Consider the following 17,496-nt stretch of genomic DNA (forward strand, 5'->3'; position numbering starts at 1 on the left):
TATCTTCCCACCCCACTCCACCTTGTTCCAGTTAGTTCCTCCCCCATCCTGATCCATTACGTCCCTTCTGTCACACTATTTCCTTATCAGGCTTGTTTTCAAAAGAGAAGGGTGCCCATCTTTCGACACAAATCGGGAGATGGGCGTCCTTCTACCAGGGTCACCCAAATCGGCATAATCGAAAGCCGATTTTGGGCATCCTCAACTGCTTTCTGTCGTGGGGCGACCAAAGTTCACGGGGCGTGTCGGAAGCATAGCGAAGGCGGGACTGGGGCGTGCTTAACACATGGGCATCCTCGGCCGATAATGGAAAAAAGAAGGGCATCCCTGACGAACACTTGGTCGACTTTACTTGGTCCTTTTTTTTTTTTTTTATGACCAAGCCACAAAAATGTGCCCTAAATGACCAGATGACCATTGGAGGGAATTGGTAATGACCTTCCCTTACTTCCCCAGTGGTCACTAACCCCCTCCCACCCTTAAAAAAAAAAAAAAATTTCCAGCTTCTATGCCAGCCTCAAATATCATACCCGTCTCCATGACAGCAGTATGCAGGTCCATGGAGCAGTTTGTGGGTACTGCAGTGTACTTCAGGCAGGCGGACCCAGGCCCCTCCCCCCCACCTGTTACACTTGTGGTAGTAAATGTGAGCCCTCCAAAACCCACCACAAACCCACTGTACCCACATCTAGGTGCCCTGCCCATCTTGTTTCGATAATACCGGTTTCCCCACCACTTCGCCGGGACATCAAGCGAGGACGCCCTCAGGAAAACTTGGGTGCCCCGTTTGATTATGCCCCTCCATGTCAACTATCGCACTCTGCCACCCCAAAGAAACATATCACATTTCTTCCCTCCTCTTCCTCCAATCCAGCAATCATATTTTCCTCTCCTGGCTGGCTGGCCCTGATTCAGCATCACACTTCTCACCCCCACTCTGTTTCTGTCTACAGTAGCCCTCAGCTCTACTCTCACATCACCAGTTGCCGCTATTGCTCTGTTGGACGTAAGACAGGAGAGAGAAGCTGCAGGGTGTTCCATCTTGTATATGCTTCTAAAGTTTCTGCCAGTCCTGCTCCTATCCTCAAAAATAGGAAGCGACTTCGGGGGGGGGGGGGGGGGGGGAGGGGGGGCAAGGCTTGAAACCATTAGATCAACCCAAACTTCCAGCACTACCTGACTCATGCTTACAGAGATCTGAGTTGTGGTAGGGAATCAGAATCCTGCTGTAAGCACCTCAAGAATTGCTAAACTTAGGGCCAGAAAAAAAAAGCACTTGGTGTGCCAGGTTCTGGCCCATAGGCCGAAGATTGGACAAGCATAGTCTATATGCTGTTATAAAATGGTTTTCCAGGTCCAGCAGTAGTACCTACATTTGTACCCACGTATTTTATAAAAGAAATGCATACATTGCAACTCGGCGTCTATTCCTCCCAGACTACACTCCTGGGAATGTCTATGCACAAATCATCTAAAACTAAGCACACTGTTTCCTTGTGCATATTTTTATGGGCGTATGTAGCCACATAGTTTTGTAAAAGCCTTTGGGGCTCGTTTTCAAAGCTCTTAGACTTATGAAGTTCCATAGGTTACTACGGGCTCATTTTTGAAGCATTTAGACTTATAGTTCCATAGGTTACCATGGAACTTTGAAGTCCAGGTGCTTTGAAAATATGCCTCCAAATGTGTAAAACAAGCTTTACACGCAGAAAACCCCCAAAATGTGTAGCTTACATAGTAACATAGTAGATGACGGCAGAAAAAGACCTGCACGGTCCATCCAGTCTGCCCAACAAGATAACTCATATTTGCTGCTTTTTGTGTATACCCTACTTTGATTTGTACCTGTGCTCTTCAGGGCACAGACCGTATAAGTCTGCCCAGCACTATCCCCGCCTCCCAACCACCAGCCCCTCCTCCCAACCACTGGCTCTGGCACAAACCGTATAAGTCTGCCCAGCAATATCCTCACCTCCCAACCACCAGTCCTGCCTCCCAACCACCGGCTCTGGCACAGACCGTATAAGTCTGCCCAGCACTATCCCCGCCTCCCAACCACCAGCCCCGCCTCCCGATCTTGACTAAGCTCCTGAGGATCCATTCCTTCTGAACAGGATTCTTTTATGCTTATCCCACGCATGTTTGAATTCCGTTACCTTTTTCATTTCCACCACCTCCCGCGGGAGGGCATTCCAAGCATCCACTACTCTCTCCGTGAAAAAATACTTCCTGACATTTTTCTTGAGTCTGCCCCCCTTCAATCTCATTTCATGTCCTCTCGTTCTACCATCTTCCCATCTCCGGAAAAGGTTCGCTTGCGGATTAATACCTTTCAAATATTTGAATGTCTGTATCATATCACCCCTGTTTCTCCTTTCCTCCAGAGTATACATGTGCAGCTTAAGTAATGAATGCTCAAACTTTAGATCGACAAAGTGGTAAGGCCAGAGCTATAACTTCCTAAATCTTATAACAGTCAAATGGAGAACTGAAAAGATGTGTTTGGACGCTGCTTTAATCCGCTTCCATCGCAGCCTCTGTAATCTTTTTGTTCCAGAATCATTAAGGATTTTTCTGGGTTTATGCCTACACGATAGAAAAGAAAGACCAAATGCTGTGTTTTCAATGAGAGATGAATATAAATAAAGCATGGATGACAAAAAAGAAAAGTCTGATTAGAAAGAGTGGATGTACAATGCATCTTATGTTCCCATGTGCAGCAGATCAGACCACTGGATTATTTTGTTTTGAGAGTTGCAAAGAAAAGGAACAGAAGGAGCCAAAACACCACAAGTCAGGATGTCATAGACTTTATTAACAAATCATCTTCAAGGAACAAAATCCAGTTCAAGCACAAAATCTGTAGAAACAAGGAAGGTAGTATTATAATTGGTACTCCAAATATAATGGCCTTAACACTGCAGTGTTTCGGCAACAACCTTTGCCTTCCTCAGGGTCCAATTATGAAGTGCACATGACATGTATTCTGTCGGACAAACTCCAATAATGTCGCCGAAAATTCTGAAGAGCTGCAAAATTACGGACAGCGTCTCTTCCTAGTTCCTACGGATTTTGTACTTGAATTGGATTTTGTTCCTTGAAAATGAATTGCTAATAAATTGAGCCTGTTTATGACATCCTGACTTGTGGTATTTTGGCTCTAACCGTTCTTTTCTTTGCTTGACTTTTTTATGGGAGGATTTTTCTTTTTTTGTTTGAGAGTTGCAAGCATACATGTGATTTTGCATGGATTAGTGTTTCTATCTGGCTTTCTTCCTTGATGAACAAGACCTTGAGCCCTGTTTACTAAGACGCGCTAGCGTTTTTAGCGCGCATTAAATGCTAGAGACACCCATATATTCCTGTGGGTGTGTTTAGCGTTTAGCGCTTGCTAATAACTCTAGCGCGTTCCTTGCGCAGGTTAGTAAACAGGGCCCCTTGTGTTTTCTTGGCAGCCAGTAAATTCTTCTGACTGTGCTGTACATTGTCGTAGATAATGACATACAGCATTTAACCATCACACTATATTCGGCTTGAGTTTTCCACTCAGCTTTTCTTCTGTGTTTTTATAATCATTTTAGTAAGGCTTGAACACACACTGCATCTAGTAACTTCAGTTTTACATGCTCACTCCATGATTTCTAGTGTGATTGGACCTTTACATTGCTATTATATTCTGTCCCTGCTTTTTCTTGACATACAGAGTGGTTAGATTTCTGTGTGTTCTTCTCTTGCAATGTCACTTTGGGCTCTTTTCACCGTTAGGTTAACATGTGGTTTAGCGCACGGTAACATCAAGCAAGCAAATGTGGTAACTTCTTTTGTGGTATTTTAAAGGTTACTGCTCACTAAGGGCCAGATGCACTAAACCTCACGAGCCCACAACTTGTGTTTTAAACTGGTTCCTGCCAGTTTAAAACGCAAGTAGTTTACCGGGGGCATGCACTAAGGGCATTTTCCCTGTCACGGTAGCAGGCAACGAAAACGGAATGCAAATTATTCAAAAGCTATTATAATGCGCTGCACTACCGTTGCAGCCCATTATAATGAGATGCACTACCGTTTTTCTGATTTCCTTACCATGGGAACCCTAAGGGGAGGTCTGCACCTCTCGTTAGGGCTCCTGTGAGGGAATCGGAATGGAAAAGGGCCCCCCAAAAAAGGTAAAAAAAAAAAAAAAAAGCAACGAGTGCATGTGAGGGGCGCCCTTTATGGACGTACTCTCCCTGCGCTTGTGAGGGACATCTTTTTTTTTTCGCCGTTTTTCGCTCTGCCAGCGCTCGTGACTGAGGCGGGTTTTTTCCCCCTTCTATTTTGTCTTCGCCACGCCACTTACCCCTCCACAGCAAAATTTTTCTATTTTCCTTGGTTGCAGGAGAATCAGGACGTCCCTTTCTATTATGCACCTCTTCCTGGTCTCTTCAGCCAATCAGAGCGCGTTTAGCTGACACCAGCCAGCTAAACGCGCTTTGATTGGCTGAAGAGACCAGGAAGAGGTGCATAATCGAAAGGGACGTCCCGATTCTCCGACTGGCAACCGAGGAAAATAGCGAATGCAAGTGAGCTACAACGAGTAGCTCATTTGCATTCCCTATCGTTGATGCATTCCCGTTCCCTACCGATTCGCTATGGAATCGGTAGGGAACGGGAATTACCGACAACTTTAGTGCATCTGGCTCTAAGTCACATGCTAGGGATTTTTGTGTCAGGGGATGGAATTAGGCAGGGCACGGGCAGAGAATGAATGTGGAGAATATGAACATCAGTGTGCTGCATATACTGTGTGTTGTTTATTTATTGTCTGTATTTGTATCCCACATTTTCCCACCTCTTTCAAGGCTCAATGTGGCTTACATTATACCGTAGTGGCTATTGCCATTTCCGGAATAAGAAGTACAGAATATTATTACAATTAAAGTACAGACAATATAAAGTAATTTAGAAGGAAATAGAAATACAATTCATTTCAGGTGTTTGAGATCAAGGGTAATGTATATAACATTCAATAATGACAATGTAATTAGAGTAACCAAATAAAAACAGTTCAATGTTAACTTATTCTGATACAGTTTTGATGTTAGGTCTTTATGGAGGATCCTTTTGATAAGTCTCTTTGAACAGGTTAGTCTTTAGTAATTTTCGGAAGGCTGCCAGATTGTGCGTTGTTTTTATGGCATTCGGTAGTGCGTTCCAAAGTTGCGTGCAGATGTAGGAGAAGCTAGATGCATATATTGATTTATATTTAAGTCATTTACAATTGGGGTAATGGAGGTTCAAGAATGTGCGTGATGAACTTTTTGTGTTCCTTGCTGGTAGATCTATGAGGTCTGACATATATATCGGGGTCTCGCCATGAATAATTTTATGAACCAGAGTACAGAGTATGAATGTAATTCGATCTTTCAGTGGGAGCCAGCGTAACCTTTCTCTGAGGAGTTTGGTGCTTTCTTATTTCGCTTTTCCAAATATGAGTCTGGCTGCAATGTTTTGGGCTGCCTGAAGTTTCTTAATAATGTGTGCTTTACATCCAGCATAGATGAAATTGCAATAGTCCAAATGGCTTAACACCATTGATCGCACCAGATTGCGGAATACCTCCCTTGGGAAGAAAGGTTAGCCAACTAATGCACAGTTAGTGTGGGACCACTTACCCCCTCCTAAATGCTTCTGTGCTAACTGTAGCCTGAGTACCAACCGCTAATGTAACTATTAATGTATGACCTACAATGAAAATGCTGGGCATTGCAGTGTTAAATTTGCAGCTACTGTGCATTAATTTTCTGGTTAAGCCACGTTAATAGCAAAATCTAACACACTTTAGTAAAATGGCCTCATTATGATGGTTAATTTTGAACTGCAGATATAGTTCTGTCAGTATTTTAGTCATATTTAATTCTCAATGGGGTATAAAGATGTTCCACCATGAAAGTAAGAATTTGGTCAATCAGACAATGACAGTAATTGTAATTATTTTAAACTGCAGGAGTTCATAAATGCATCTTTCAGAAAAAAAACAGACTTGCAATTAACATATGCTCCCTGTTGTCTCTTAGCTGTTGCCCCCAGCTGGACTGAAGATTATGGATTGCAAGGAAGGAAGATTTCTCTAAATCCCACTGTTCGACTGAAAGTAAAGAAGCTAGAAATGGTACATTTTGTTAACAGCTTTTCTACTCTTTCTTTTTTTTCTTTTTGATACGGAGTTGAAGAAAAATAGAGCAGGAGAAAAAGGCAAGCAGAGAAGCCATTCTTCTTCTCATCTGAAATAACTTACTTGAATGTATGTTTTAAAGAGTTAGAGGAAATATGTATATCGTAGAGAAATATGTATATCGTAGAGATTATCTTCAAGGCCAGAATAGCGCCGGGAAGGGGCTTGGGTGTCTCCATTTTGACAAGTGCATGCCACTCCTGCCTCAGACAAAAGTATGTGGAGGAGTCTGGGGAGAGGGATTTCACTACACCACCAGGGCCAGTTTCCACTAGGAGGTTGGGTCCGGTCCAACTCAGGGCCTGCTGGATCACCAGGATACCTTTTGGTGGGGGTAGGTTGAGTCAGTGGGCCTTCTGGACCACCATGGTAGTTTTTTGGGGGTTTTTTGGCGGGGGTGGGGGGGCCGGGTAAGGTCTGTGGACCCGCTGGACTACCAGGGTATTTTTTTGGGGTGGGGGCGGGAGGTCTGGTCAGTGTACCTGTTGGACCACCAGGCTATTTTTTATGGGGGTGTCAGGAGGGGTCCACCTGATTACTGGGGATTTTTTTGGTGGGAGGGTTTTGGAGGGGTTCTACCGAATAACGAGATTCTTGTTGGTTGGGGGGAAGCTCGGGGAAGAGTTTTGGGATAAGGGGCTGCAGCATGACTTTTCTGTCAGTGCCTGAGCCAATCAGCGCTCAAGCACAGACAGAAGAGTTAGCACTGGTCACTATCGACAGCCACTGTTGTGGAGAGGAACTACGTCTGTCTGTCTCCAGTATTCTGGGACTATTTCTTATTCTAAAGGTCAGACAGTAACGCTGCCAGAACTTACCTGAGTTCCTTCATTACCCTGACATGTATACCATCTAGCCCCATCGCTTTGTCTTCTTTTAGTTTAGGCAGCTCATGAACATAGTCTTCTAAAAATCATTCAAGGTCTACCTTGCTTCCCTTTCTGTTTGTGTTTATCTGCAATCTTACTCCTGGCTTTTCATTTCTGAACACAGAACAGAAACATTTGTTAAACAGTTCATCATTACTCTCCTCAGCCTCTACAATTCCTCCCATTTACCCTTGACTCTAACAATGCCCCCTTTGCACCTGGGTAGAAGGTTTTTACACATTAGCTTAGGTTCAGAAGAGTTGCCAAAGAATGCCTTAATATAACTTAACATAGAAACAAGATGGAAGATAAAGGCCAAATGGCCCATCCAGTCTGCCCATTGATAGGATCCCTATCTTCTCCTCTCCCTAAGAGATCCCACATACTTGTGAAAGTAAGGAGGAGGTAGGGAATTACAGACCTGTCAGTCTGACTTCGGTGGTGAGTAAGCTAATGGAAACGCTTCTAAAAAGGAGGATTGTGACATTTCTTGAACTACATGGAATGCGGGACCCGAGGCAGCATGGCTTCACTAGTGGCAGGTCGTGTCAGACGAATCTGTCTGTCTTCTTCGACTGGGTGACCAAACAGTTGAATGTGGGAGGGGCGCTTGATGTGGTATACTTTGATTTCAGCAAAGCCTTTGACATGGTTCCGCACAGGCGTCTGATAAATAAATTGAGTGCCCTCAGTGTGGGACCTAGAGTAACTGAGTGGGTGAAAAGTTGGTTGAATGGTAGGAGACAGAGGGTGGTGGTAAATGGAGCTTGCTCTGAAGAAAAGGAAGTCGTCAGTGGAGTACTGCAGGGATCGGTCATAGGGCCGGCTGTTTTTAACGTCTTTGTGAGTGATATTGCAGAAGGGCTGTCTGTTAAGGTTTGTCTCTTTGCGGATGATACTAAACTCTGCAACAGGGTGGACACCCTGGAGGGTGTGAATGACATGAGGAAGGACCTAGCGAAGCTAGAGGAATGAACCGATATTTGGCAACTAAGGTTTAATCCCAAAAAATGCAGGGTCATGCACTTGGGTCGCAAAAATCCAAGGGAACGGTACAGTATAGGGGGTGTAGTGCTTCAGTGTGTGAAGGAAGAGCGGGACTTGGGGGTGATTGTTTCTGACAACCTTAAAGCTTTCAAACAGGTAGAAAAGGCGACGGCCAAAGCCAGAAGGATGCTTGGGTGCATAAAGAGAGGCATGACCAGCAGGAAAAAGGAGGTGATAGTGCCGTTGTATAAGACTCTGGTGAGGCCTCATTTGGAGTACTGCGTGCAGTTCTGGAGACCGCACCTAAGGAAAGATATAAACAGGATGGAGTCGGTCCAGAGGGCGGCTACGAAATTAGCGGTCTTGAATGCAAAAATTATAGGGACAGGCTTATGAACCTCAACATGTATATGCTGGAAGAGAGGAGGGAGAGAGGAAACATGGTAGAAACGTTTAAATATCTCAAGGGCATTTATGTACAGGAAGAGAGCCTTTTTCAAATGAAGGAGAGCTCTGGAATGAGGGGGCATACGACAAAGTTGAGAGGAATAGGCTTAGGAGCAAACTGAGGAAATATTATTTCACTGAAAGGGTGGTGGAGGTGTGGAATGGCCTCCCGGTGGAGGTGGTGGAGTTGAGGACTGTTCCAGAGTTTAAAAAGGCATGGGATAAGCATGTGGGATCGCTTAGGAACAGGAAGAATTAGGGGTTACAGAGGATGGACAGACTGGATGGGTCATTTAGAGGCGTATTTTCAAAGCACTTAGACTTACAAAGTTACATTGTAATCTAAGGAACTTTGTAAGGCTGAGTGCTTTGAAAATGAGCCCCATGGCCTTTATCTGCCGTCATGTTTCTATGTTTCTGTGCTTTCTTGAATTCAGACACCGTCTTTGTCTCCACCACCTGTTCCACACATCTACTACCCTTTCTGTAAAAAAAAAAATATATATATATATATAAACTTAGATTATTCCTGAGCCTACAACCTTTTAACTTCATCCCATTCCCTCTTATTCTTGAGTTTTGCAGTTGTGTATTTCTGATTGTTATGATTGCGTTTGAAGTGCAAGCCATTCCTCTCCCTAAGCATCAAAGCATCTTTCAAGCTTTTGCTTTTCTACCAAATTGGCCACCTTACAATCATCAGATGTGATCAGCCTCTGTGCCTTCTTTTCTTTCATGCACAGAAGTATTGCATCCTCTATACCGTACCGCACATTACTGGTAAATAGGTACTTGTACATAATGCACATCAGCTCATGTAAAGCAATAGTGCCTTATGGTAAATCTAGCCCATTGCATGATATGCAGTGGATACAGCTTTCTTATAGAGCTTACAGGATCAATTTCCTGACTCTCAGCACATTAATACATGTTATCTACTGAAGCTCCCATTATTGGCAATCTGGCCTATTCACTATTAGAGCTGAACTAAATAGCATATTTTACTATTCAGCTGAATATGAATAACAAAAAATATGCTTACTTTAATGCCTGACCTGCAATACAAAATTGAGGGAACACCGCCAAAAGGTGCCATGCTAAATATGGGCTTAGTGCGTGGTGAAATCCTGAATAAAAACACGTTAAGCCCAGATTCTAGCACACTTTAGATCCTAACATTGCAAACTTAGAGGGTGATAACAGAAGTTTTTCAGTAACTAAAATTACCCCAGTCAATATTTAAAGTGATTTAAATGGCTCCTGGCTGGTTAAATTTCTTGTTCAGAGCTAACCAGTCATTTTCAGCAGCACTTAACCAATTAGTGCTGTTGAAATTGTCTGGTTAGCACCTGTCCCAAAGCCAGCTATTTGTGGGATTTTCTGGTGTGGAGTCAGCACTTGGCCGATTAAGTGATTTAACCAGCCAAGATAACCATATAAATAGAGCTGCATAACAGTCAGTCCTATCTTTATGCAGTGCTGAATATTGCATTTAACCGGCAGTGCTTTAGCTGGCTCTGCAAACCTGGAAATTCAGTGCCAAAGTCAGACATGGCCTCTCATTGAATTTCCGGGCATAACGCCAGCGGCAGTCAGCAAAACGCTGAGCGCTGCCAGCTGAATCTCGACCCCCAACATTTTTATGTAGACTAGCAGTTTTATTAAAATTGTATTAAATGGTCCCAAAAAACAACAAGGCAGATGATCCACAAAATCCAACGTGGAGACAAAAGCAGATCAGTCAGTAATACAAATCAATCTTTATTATAGGGTAAACACCCCAATAGAAAATGCCCGACACAGGCTGTGTTTCGGCCAAAGGGGCTGCTTCAAGGGCTCTAAAATAAGGTCTTTATCAACAGCAGTTATTAAATAGTGCATGCCCTAATCGCCACCATATGTAGTAAATGGCCAAAAAACTGATGCACAATAGCAGGCAAAAAAAAAAACCAGCACAAAAGCTTCGTCAGAGGTAGAATCACACTCCAGAGAATGACAATATGTAACCACACTCCTCAATTTCACTGGAAAAAACACTGTTGATGAAGACCTTACTTTAGAGCCCCTGATGCAGCCCCCTTGGGCGAAACGCAGCCTGTGCCGGGCATTTTCTGTTGGGGTGTTTACCTTATAATAAAGATTGATTTGTATTACTGACCTGTTTTTTTTTTTGTCTCCACATTAAAATTGTGTTATGCTGAGAACTGTTTGTTTTTTTTTTTTTTAATTTCTGTATAGCTTAATGTGTCTGGTCCTCTTTGTATTTCATTTTGTTTCGTCCTAAGTGAAAGGATAGACTCTACAAATGCATGGTTTTTTTTTTAGCAGAGAAAATGGATATTTAATAGGCATTTTCAGCAAGAACTGTTATGCAATTTCTTCCTGTGAAATGGGTGGTTTTTTGTGCTATTTCAGAGTAAAATAGACTTAATATTCTGCCAGCATCAATATTTTCTTTGGTTTCATTTTCTGTTAAGTGCGAAGAAACAGAAAGGAGCAGACACCTGCATGGCTCTTTTCCTTTCACTTCAGCTGGATTTGGTGGCTTTTGCTGAATGTATTTGCTTAACTAAAGAAAGTGCAAGACACATTAGGCTTATTGTATTTCTGTGCACTTATATTCCCGGTTCTAGAACTGCCTTTATAGAGTGTAATTTTGTAATGTTTGATTTCGCAAACACCGGATGGGCAGAGCTTGTTAGGGACTCGCACTCGTAATATAGAAATACTGTATCTCCAGCATTTAAGTAGTAATATTTACACCAGCTCGTATGGCATTTAAACACATATATACCTGGTTAGGCTCGTATTGTATGAAGCAGGGTTTCCCAAGTCCAGTCCTGGAGTACCCCTTGCCTGTCAGTTTTTCAAGATAGCCACAATGAATATGCATGAAAGAGATTTGCATATAATGGAGGCAGTGTATGTAAAGAAAGTTCATTCATATGTGTTGTGGATATCCTGAAAACCTGACTGGTAAGGGGTACTCCAGGACTAGACTTGGGAAACACTGGTATAAAGGAAAACAGGTATTTACATTACTTTGTAGATTAGGTTTCTACCAGGTGCCCAGTTATACATTTGCTCTCTTATTCTTTAGCTCTACTGTCGGAAATCAAGGAAAAGGGACCAAACGTCCCGGTAACCTTTTAAATTGATGTTTCATCTATTCTTATAGGCTTTAAGTTATCTTGGAATCAAGCCTACAGAAGAGCAGCAGCTGTGCCTGAAGCAAGAATTAGAGATAGATAACAAGGGAACAGTTTCTTTTGGAGGTAATCATTTGTTCGTTGTATTATAGCAGAGTAATGATCATGGAGGTTTTTTATTACTGTATATTTTTCATGCACTCAACTTCCTATTTCTGTCTGCCGATGCTGTGTAGGTAATAGTTTCTGAAAACATGTACATGCATGGGAATGGGAAGAAGGTGCATTAGACTGAATTTTCTTTTCAGTTCTTAATCTATTGTATCTACTTTTTCATCTGAGTTGATGTAGATGACTTACTGAAATAATATCAGGGAATCTCATTTTAAAAACAGATTTATTATTTTGTCATGTCTTACATGCATGCATAATTGGAATCATATGATGTCATTATCTACAACATACAGAAGCCATGAAACCAAAGAGTATCAATTATTATTTCCAAAGGGATGCAATGCTGGATAGAATAAATAAATCTGCTGACAGTGTTTCAAACATAGGGGTCTATATTCAAATCGATTTACTCAGCCTGAAATTGATCCTGGCCGGTTAAATCACCTATTCAGTGGCACCTAACCGGTTAGCGCTTGAAGCAGTTGCTCCCAAACCTGGTCCTGCTTGAAGCAGTTGCTCCCAAACCTGGTCCTGGAGGCACCCCAGCCAGTCAGGTTTTCAGTGATTATTTATGAGAGAGATTTACATGCAGTGGAGGCAGTGCATGCAGATCTCTCATGAATATTCATTGTGGGTATCCTGAAAACCTGACTGGCCGGGGTGCTTCCTGGACCAGGTTTGGGAACCACAGGCTTAAAGCCAAACCGGATATTTTGGCAGCGTTCTGAGCGTGGAGTCGGCTCTTGGCTGGCTAAGTGCCAATATTGACACTTAACTGGCCAAGGTCACCACATAATAGGGCTGACTTATGTGGTCCTATCTTTATGCAGTGTCCCATAGCCAGTTAAGCACTAGATATCGCACTTAACCGACTATGGTGTAACTGGTTCTGGTAGTGATGTGGTCCGGCATTGAATTTCTGGGAATAACGCTGGCGGCAGTCAGCAAAACGTAGAGCACCACCAGCTGAATATTGACCCCATAGTTTACTGCTCATGCAGTGTTTTCTTGCTGATTCGCTAAACCTGTGGTTGTCTATTTTAGATTTTGTGCAGGTGGCTAGAAAAGTGTTCCGTCTTCAGCTGGATGAAGTAGGCATTGGCCAGGGACCTATGGTTTTTGGTGCCAATGAAATAGCCAACTTGTTAGACTCGCACTCCTCTCAGGTGAGTGGTTTCCTCTAATACCTGATGGAGCTTGCAGTGGAATAAATATTCTTTCCTGACCAGGATCAGTAGCTTTTTTTTTTTTTTCATTGTTTGGTCACCATTATTGAGAGAAAAATGATAAGCTTTGGAGAGCTGTTGGGTTAATGGTCTCATTTTGGTTGTCAGAGAGCCATTGTCTGCATCAGTTTAGTCATCATCATAGGTGACACAAATTCACTTCCTAGTTGTCAGTCTCCACAAAGAATCAGATTGGCTTGAAACATGACCTACTGTTCATTCCTGAATGACAGCCTTGCGTAAACAGGTCTAGGAACGTTACTGGAGTAATATAAGGCACTGCTCTGCCTGTCAATACTCTCTTCTTTTCTGAGAAAAATGGGAGCTCTTCATTCCCCAGTACTGTCTAGCTGCACCTTTTATGAGCGCTACATTCACTAAGAAAAAAGTATATATAAAATAGAGCCTTTTCTTGAGCATATCTTATATCGATGCAACCATTTTGCAGCAATTGAAATTCGAAATAAACATGGTCCTTTTGAGGTTGTTTTCAATTTTCAAAGGTCTGAGACTTAAAAAATAATTGAAATTTTTTGACGTGGTCGTCCCCCCCCCCTCCCCCAATCAGAAACAATGTACAGTATACTAGCACTGTGAAAATTGATTTTAGTGGGGAAGACTGCACAGTTATTTAACCTGCTGTTTTCTGTGTTGAAAAGTATGGATAGCTGCCTATGGAGAGTGAAACAAACTAGTGTGGTGTGATAATTTGGACTTCACGTATAATAGGATAAAAATAATGATTTTTAGAGGTCATCATCTAAAAACAAGGGACGAAGATAAAGAGGCAATTGAAAGAAGTAGATTGCTCTGAGTAAAGTTAAAGATGTTTGTCAGTGTTTGTATTTTGACGGTGAAGTGAATTCTCCTTGGAAACACTAATACTCACTTCAGGTTATTTCGCATTTAGGATAAATATTTTTGCATTTAGTTAAAATATTTGATAGACTTTTGAGAATAATTGGGCAAGTCACCTAGATTGAGGCCAAGAGAATACCTCCTGTATTTGAATGTTACTTGTGTTAAACCTCTGAGAATGGTGTGGTTGACCGATAATTGCCGTCAAGTCAAAGCCGACTCTTGGCAATCATATAGATTGACTTTCTCCAGAACGTACTGTCTTCTGTATGTGTGTGGAGGCTTTTTAATGAAGCATTTATTGTTGTTGTGATTGCATCAGTCCATCTTATTGCTGGTCTTCCACGTCTCCTTCAATTTTTTCTGGCATAATTGCTTTTTCTAGGGACTCTGGGCATCGCATAATATAGCTGAAATATGATAACTTAAACAGCCTTGTGGCTGATTTTTTTTACACCAAGATTGCGAAAATTAGATCTGACCTCTTATTGAATGACGGGACTATATTTGATATAAATATGAGGCAGTCTACACCTTTTACTCAAATTTCAGCAGATAGATTATGACATAAGTTTGAACCTGTTGGAATGTTATATCCTCAATCTCAGTTTGCTAAATTAATTTAATTCTTCATCTCCACTTGATAGCTGCCCGGCTACTTTTTTGAAGGATGCCCCAGCCCCGATTATTTACTGGATTACCCTTTTTATTAATTCCATTCTTAGTTCAGGGAGTTATCCAGAAAGTATGGGCCATATTTTATAGACTCCCATTCGTAAGTCAGATGGATTAGATCTGGCACTACTTTTTAACTTCAGATCTATAGCTAGTATTCCTTTGTTGTCTAAGTTAATGGAATCCCTGGTGGGACTGCAGTTGCCCCAGTTCATCCCCTTGAAGCTATTGCTGAGGGATACAATAGGGCAGGAAGAACTGACAGAGATGTTCTACTTCAACCTAGAGTGAGGGAACCTACCAATAAAGTCGTATGTGCACTGTCATTTACACATCTATTCAGAGACATTATCAAGATACTATGAAAATACTGGCTTATCATCCAGGGTATTGAGCATTTTCATACAAAGGATATTATGATTGCTCACAAGAGATGGAAAAATTTAAGATATATTAATTCATTCTGCTCTTCCAGGATTGAACTTAAGAGACCCACAGGACACCATAAGTGTGGTGCAAGCTCATTGTGCAAGGTGAACATCAACATTAAAACATTCATTCACCCGACTACAGGGGAAAAGTTTGAACGCAGAAGTTTTACCTATTGCAAGGGCTGTGATGTTATATACATTGCTATGTGACCATGTAGACTGCTATACATAGGGAAGACCATACGACCTTTTAATACGCCAATTTTAGAGCACAAGAGTGCGCTCAAGAGATCTGTGGTGGAAAAGCCGCTTGTTCAGCATTCAGTTGAGAAGAATCATGTTTTTGAGGACTACAGTTTCTTTATGCTCAGTATGCCATGTCCCTCATTGAGTGGGGGGGGGGGGGGGGGGAAGGGAGACCTGCACAATTTACTTCTACAGAGTGAAGAGAGGTTTTATCTATAAGTTCAATACAATGATACCACATGGATTAAATCAAGATGTAGATGTGGGGTTTTTTTTTTTTAATTTCAGCTCCAGTAATCTGGTTTTTGTAGCAGTTTCATTTTATTTATTATTATTATTTTTAGCACAGCTTCTTTTTAGGTTCATTTTAATGCACCGTACCTGTGGAACATTTATTATGATGTTTTTAAAGGATATGTATGGTTCCCTTGCAGTTTTTAACTGGATTTTTTTTATTGTTTGCATTTGCCTTGATTTTCACAGAGAGATAGTTGAAACACATGTTCCTTTAAGAGCTGGCTTACCTAGCTTTTCACATCAAGATTTTCATTACCTCATTCTGTCTTCTTATGATCATGGAGATGTTTGATGGTTTTAGTAAGTCTTTGGATGTTCCAGTGTTCCAAGGTATTTTAAGACATTTTTAACATGTTCCTCAAAGGTTTTAAAGGGTTTTTGAGTCTTTGAGATTTCTTTTATGGTTGGAGCACATTGTTGACATCATTGGAACGCATTCCACCTTACTTTTAACTTTTTTAACATGTTTTGAAAACTTGAGAGGTGTTTTTTAAATGTATATTTTAATAGGTATAGAATGGCAAACATCTCAAGATGTTTTTTAAGCACTTCGTTTTTTAATTTTAAGATCGTTGTTTCTTGTTGTCAGCATTGCACCGTAGACTTTTCTTATTGTATATAACACTTTTTAAATAATTTTTGTACAGTGTTATATGTTTGTTTACTTGTGAATACCATTTGGTTTTAGTTCTATTTATAGAAAACAAGTTTTTAATTTGTTTTTAGGCTCCTTACATAATGCATGACATGCTATATATGTATAGACTAGATTGTCACAGCAAGTTTCTTTTCTCAATTACACAAACGCTTCCAGAGGAAGAAACATGTAAGTAGTTTGACTTAGGATTCAAACTTTTAAAAGTGCTTCAGTTATTTTCAGTTTAGAATGGCTTAGTAAACGGGGGTTTGTGAGGTGAACTTTCTTTTTTTACACTTCAGTGCTTTTAACCTTGTTATCTGTTGGACCCGAAGTGGTGAAGTTTGTAATTTTCCACCAGCTGGGTAAGCCTTTGTCCCCTTTGCATTTTAAGCTGTTTTTTGACTGTTACTTTTGTTTATGTATAGTTTTTAGTAATCCTATTTTTCCTCAGCAGCCCTCCAGACCAGTCAAAATGCTTGAGTTATGCACACCTACCAGCAGAAGGAGACTGAGATCACTTGACTTTGGACACTGAATATCTATCATGAATATCTATCAGAACTCCAGTATTTCTCAGTCTCCAGCAGAGGGCAGTCTGTGCAGCCTGACCGGACTGATAGGCCCTCCCATGAGGTGCTTTGTGTGTTCTGTTTTGTTTCTTGGGCTTTTTTTTAAATATCCTTTGGAAGCTTAATACCCAAAAAAAAAAGTAACCCTGTACCGCTGGTGCCTTATCATGCTTATGAGGGTTTAGGGCACCAATTTCCCCCAGGTGGCCAGGTCCATCCCCCTCCCCTGCCCTCTTGCTGGAGTGGACAACTGTGTGCCTCGACTGCCTTGAACAGCCTGCAGCAAGTGAGCTAAAAAAAAAGAAAAAAAAAGACCTAGCAGTGAAGGAAGACCGGGCTGTGGGCCAGTACTATGAGTGCTGTCCAGAGGGGGGCAGAAAGGTGCTGTGTTGTGCTGGGAGTGGTCCTTGTTTAGGGATTCCCTTCTCGTCCTGCTCTCACTACCGTTCGGATATCGCAGTAATGTGTGTGGCCAACCTGCTATAATGCTACGTGCACGTGCCAGGGCATAGAGGCACCTGGGGCACAGTGCAGGCTGTGTGGGGAGCCAGAATCATCTTTGGAGGTGGCATCGGAGTCATCAGGAGAGCTGGGCATGTCTGGAGCAGAGCAGGTCTTGCCGGCAGGCTCTGCAGCAGTGAACCCAATTTCAGGGGGAACCACCGCCATTTTGGATTCTTCCTGCGCTTCTGGTCCACCGCAGCTTATTCTGGAGGC

At 42.0% G+C, this 17,496-nt stretch overlaps 1 protein-coding gene across 1 annotated transcript in view; it reads left to right on the plus strand.

The window, feature by feature from the left end:
- The window catches only part of STXBP4 (syntaxin binding protein 4), a 192,091-nt gene that overhangs the window by 29,542 nt on the left and 145,053 nt on the right, over positions 1 to 17,496 (plus strand). Inside the window, 3 exon segments of the mRNA XM_030206863.1 lie at positions 6,054 to 6,148; positions 11,693 to 11,789; positions 12,882 to 13,003. Coding sequence (XP_030062723.1) covers positions 6,054 to 6,148; positions 11,693 to 11,789; positions 12,882 to 13,003 — 314 coding nt within the window.

This window comes from Microcaecilia unicolor, chromosome 6 (assembly GCF_901765095.1).
Source record: "Microcaecilia unicolor chromosome 6, aMicUni1.1, whole genome shotgun sequence".
Taxonomy (NCBI): Eukaryota; Metazoa; Chordata; class Amphibia; order Gymnophiona; family Siphonopidae; genus Microcaecilia; species Microcaecilia unicolor.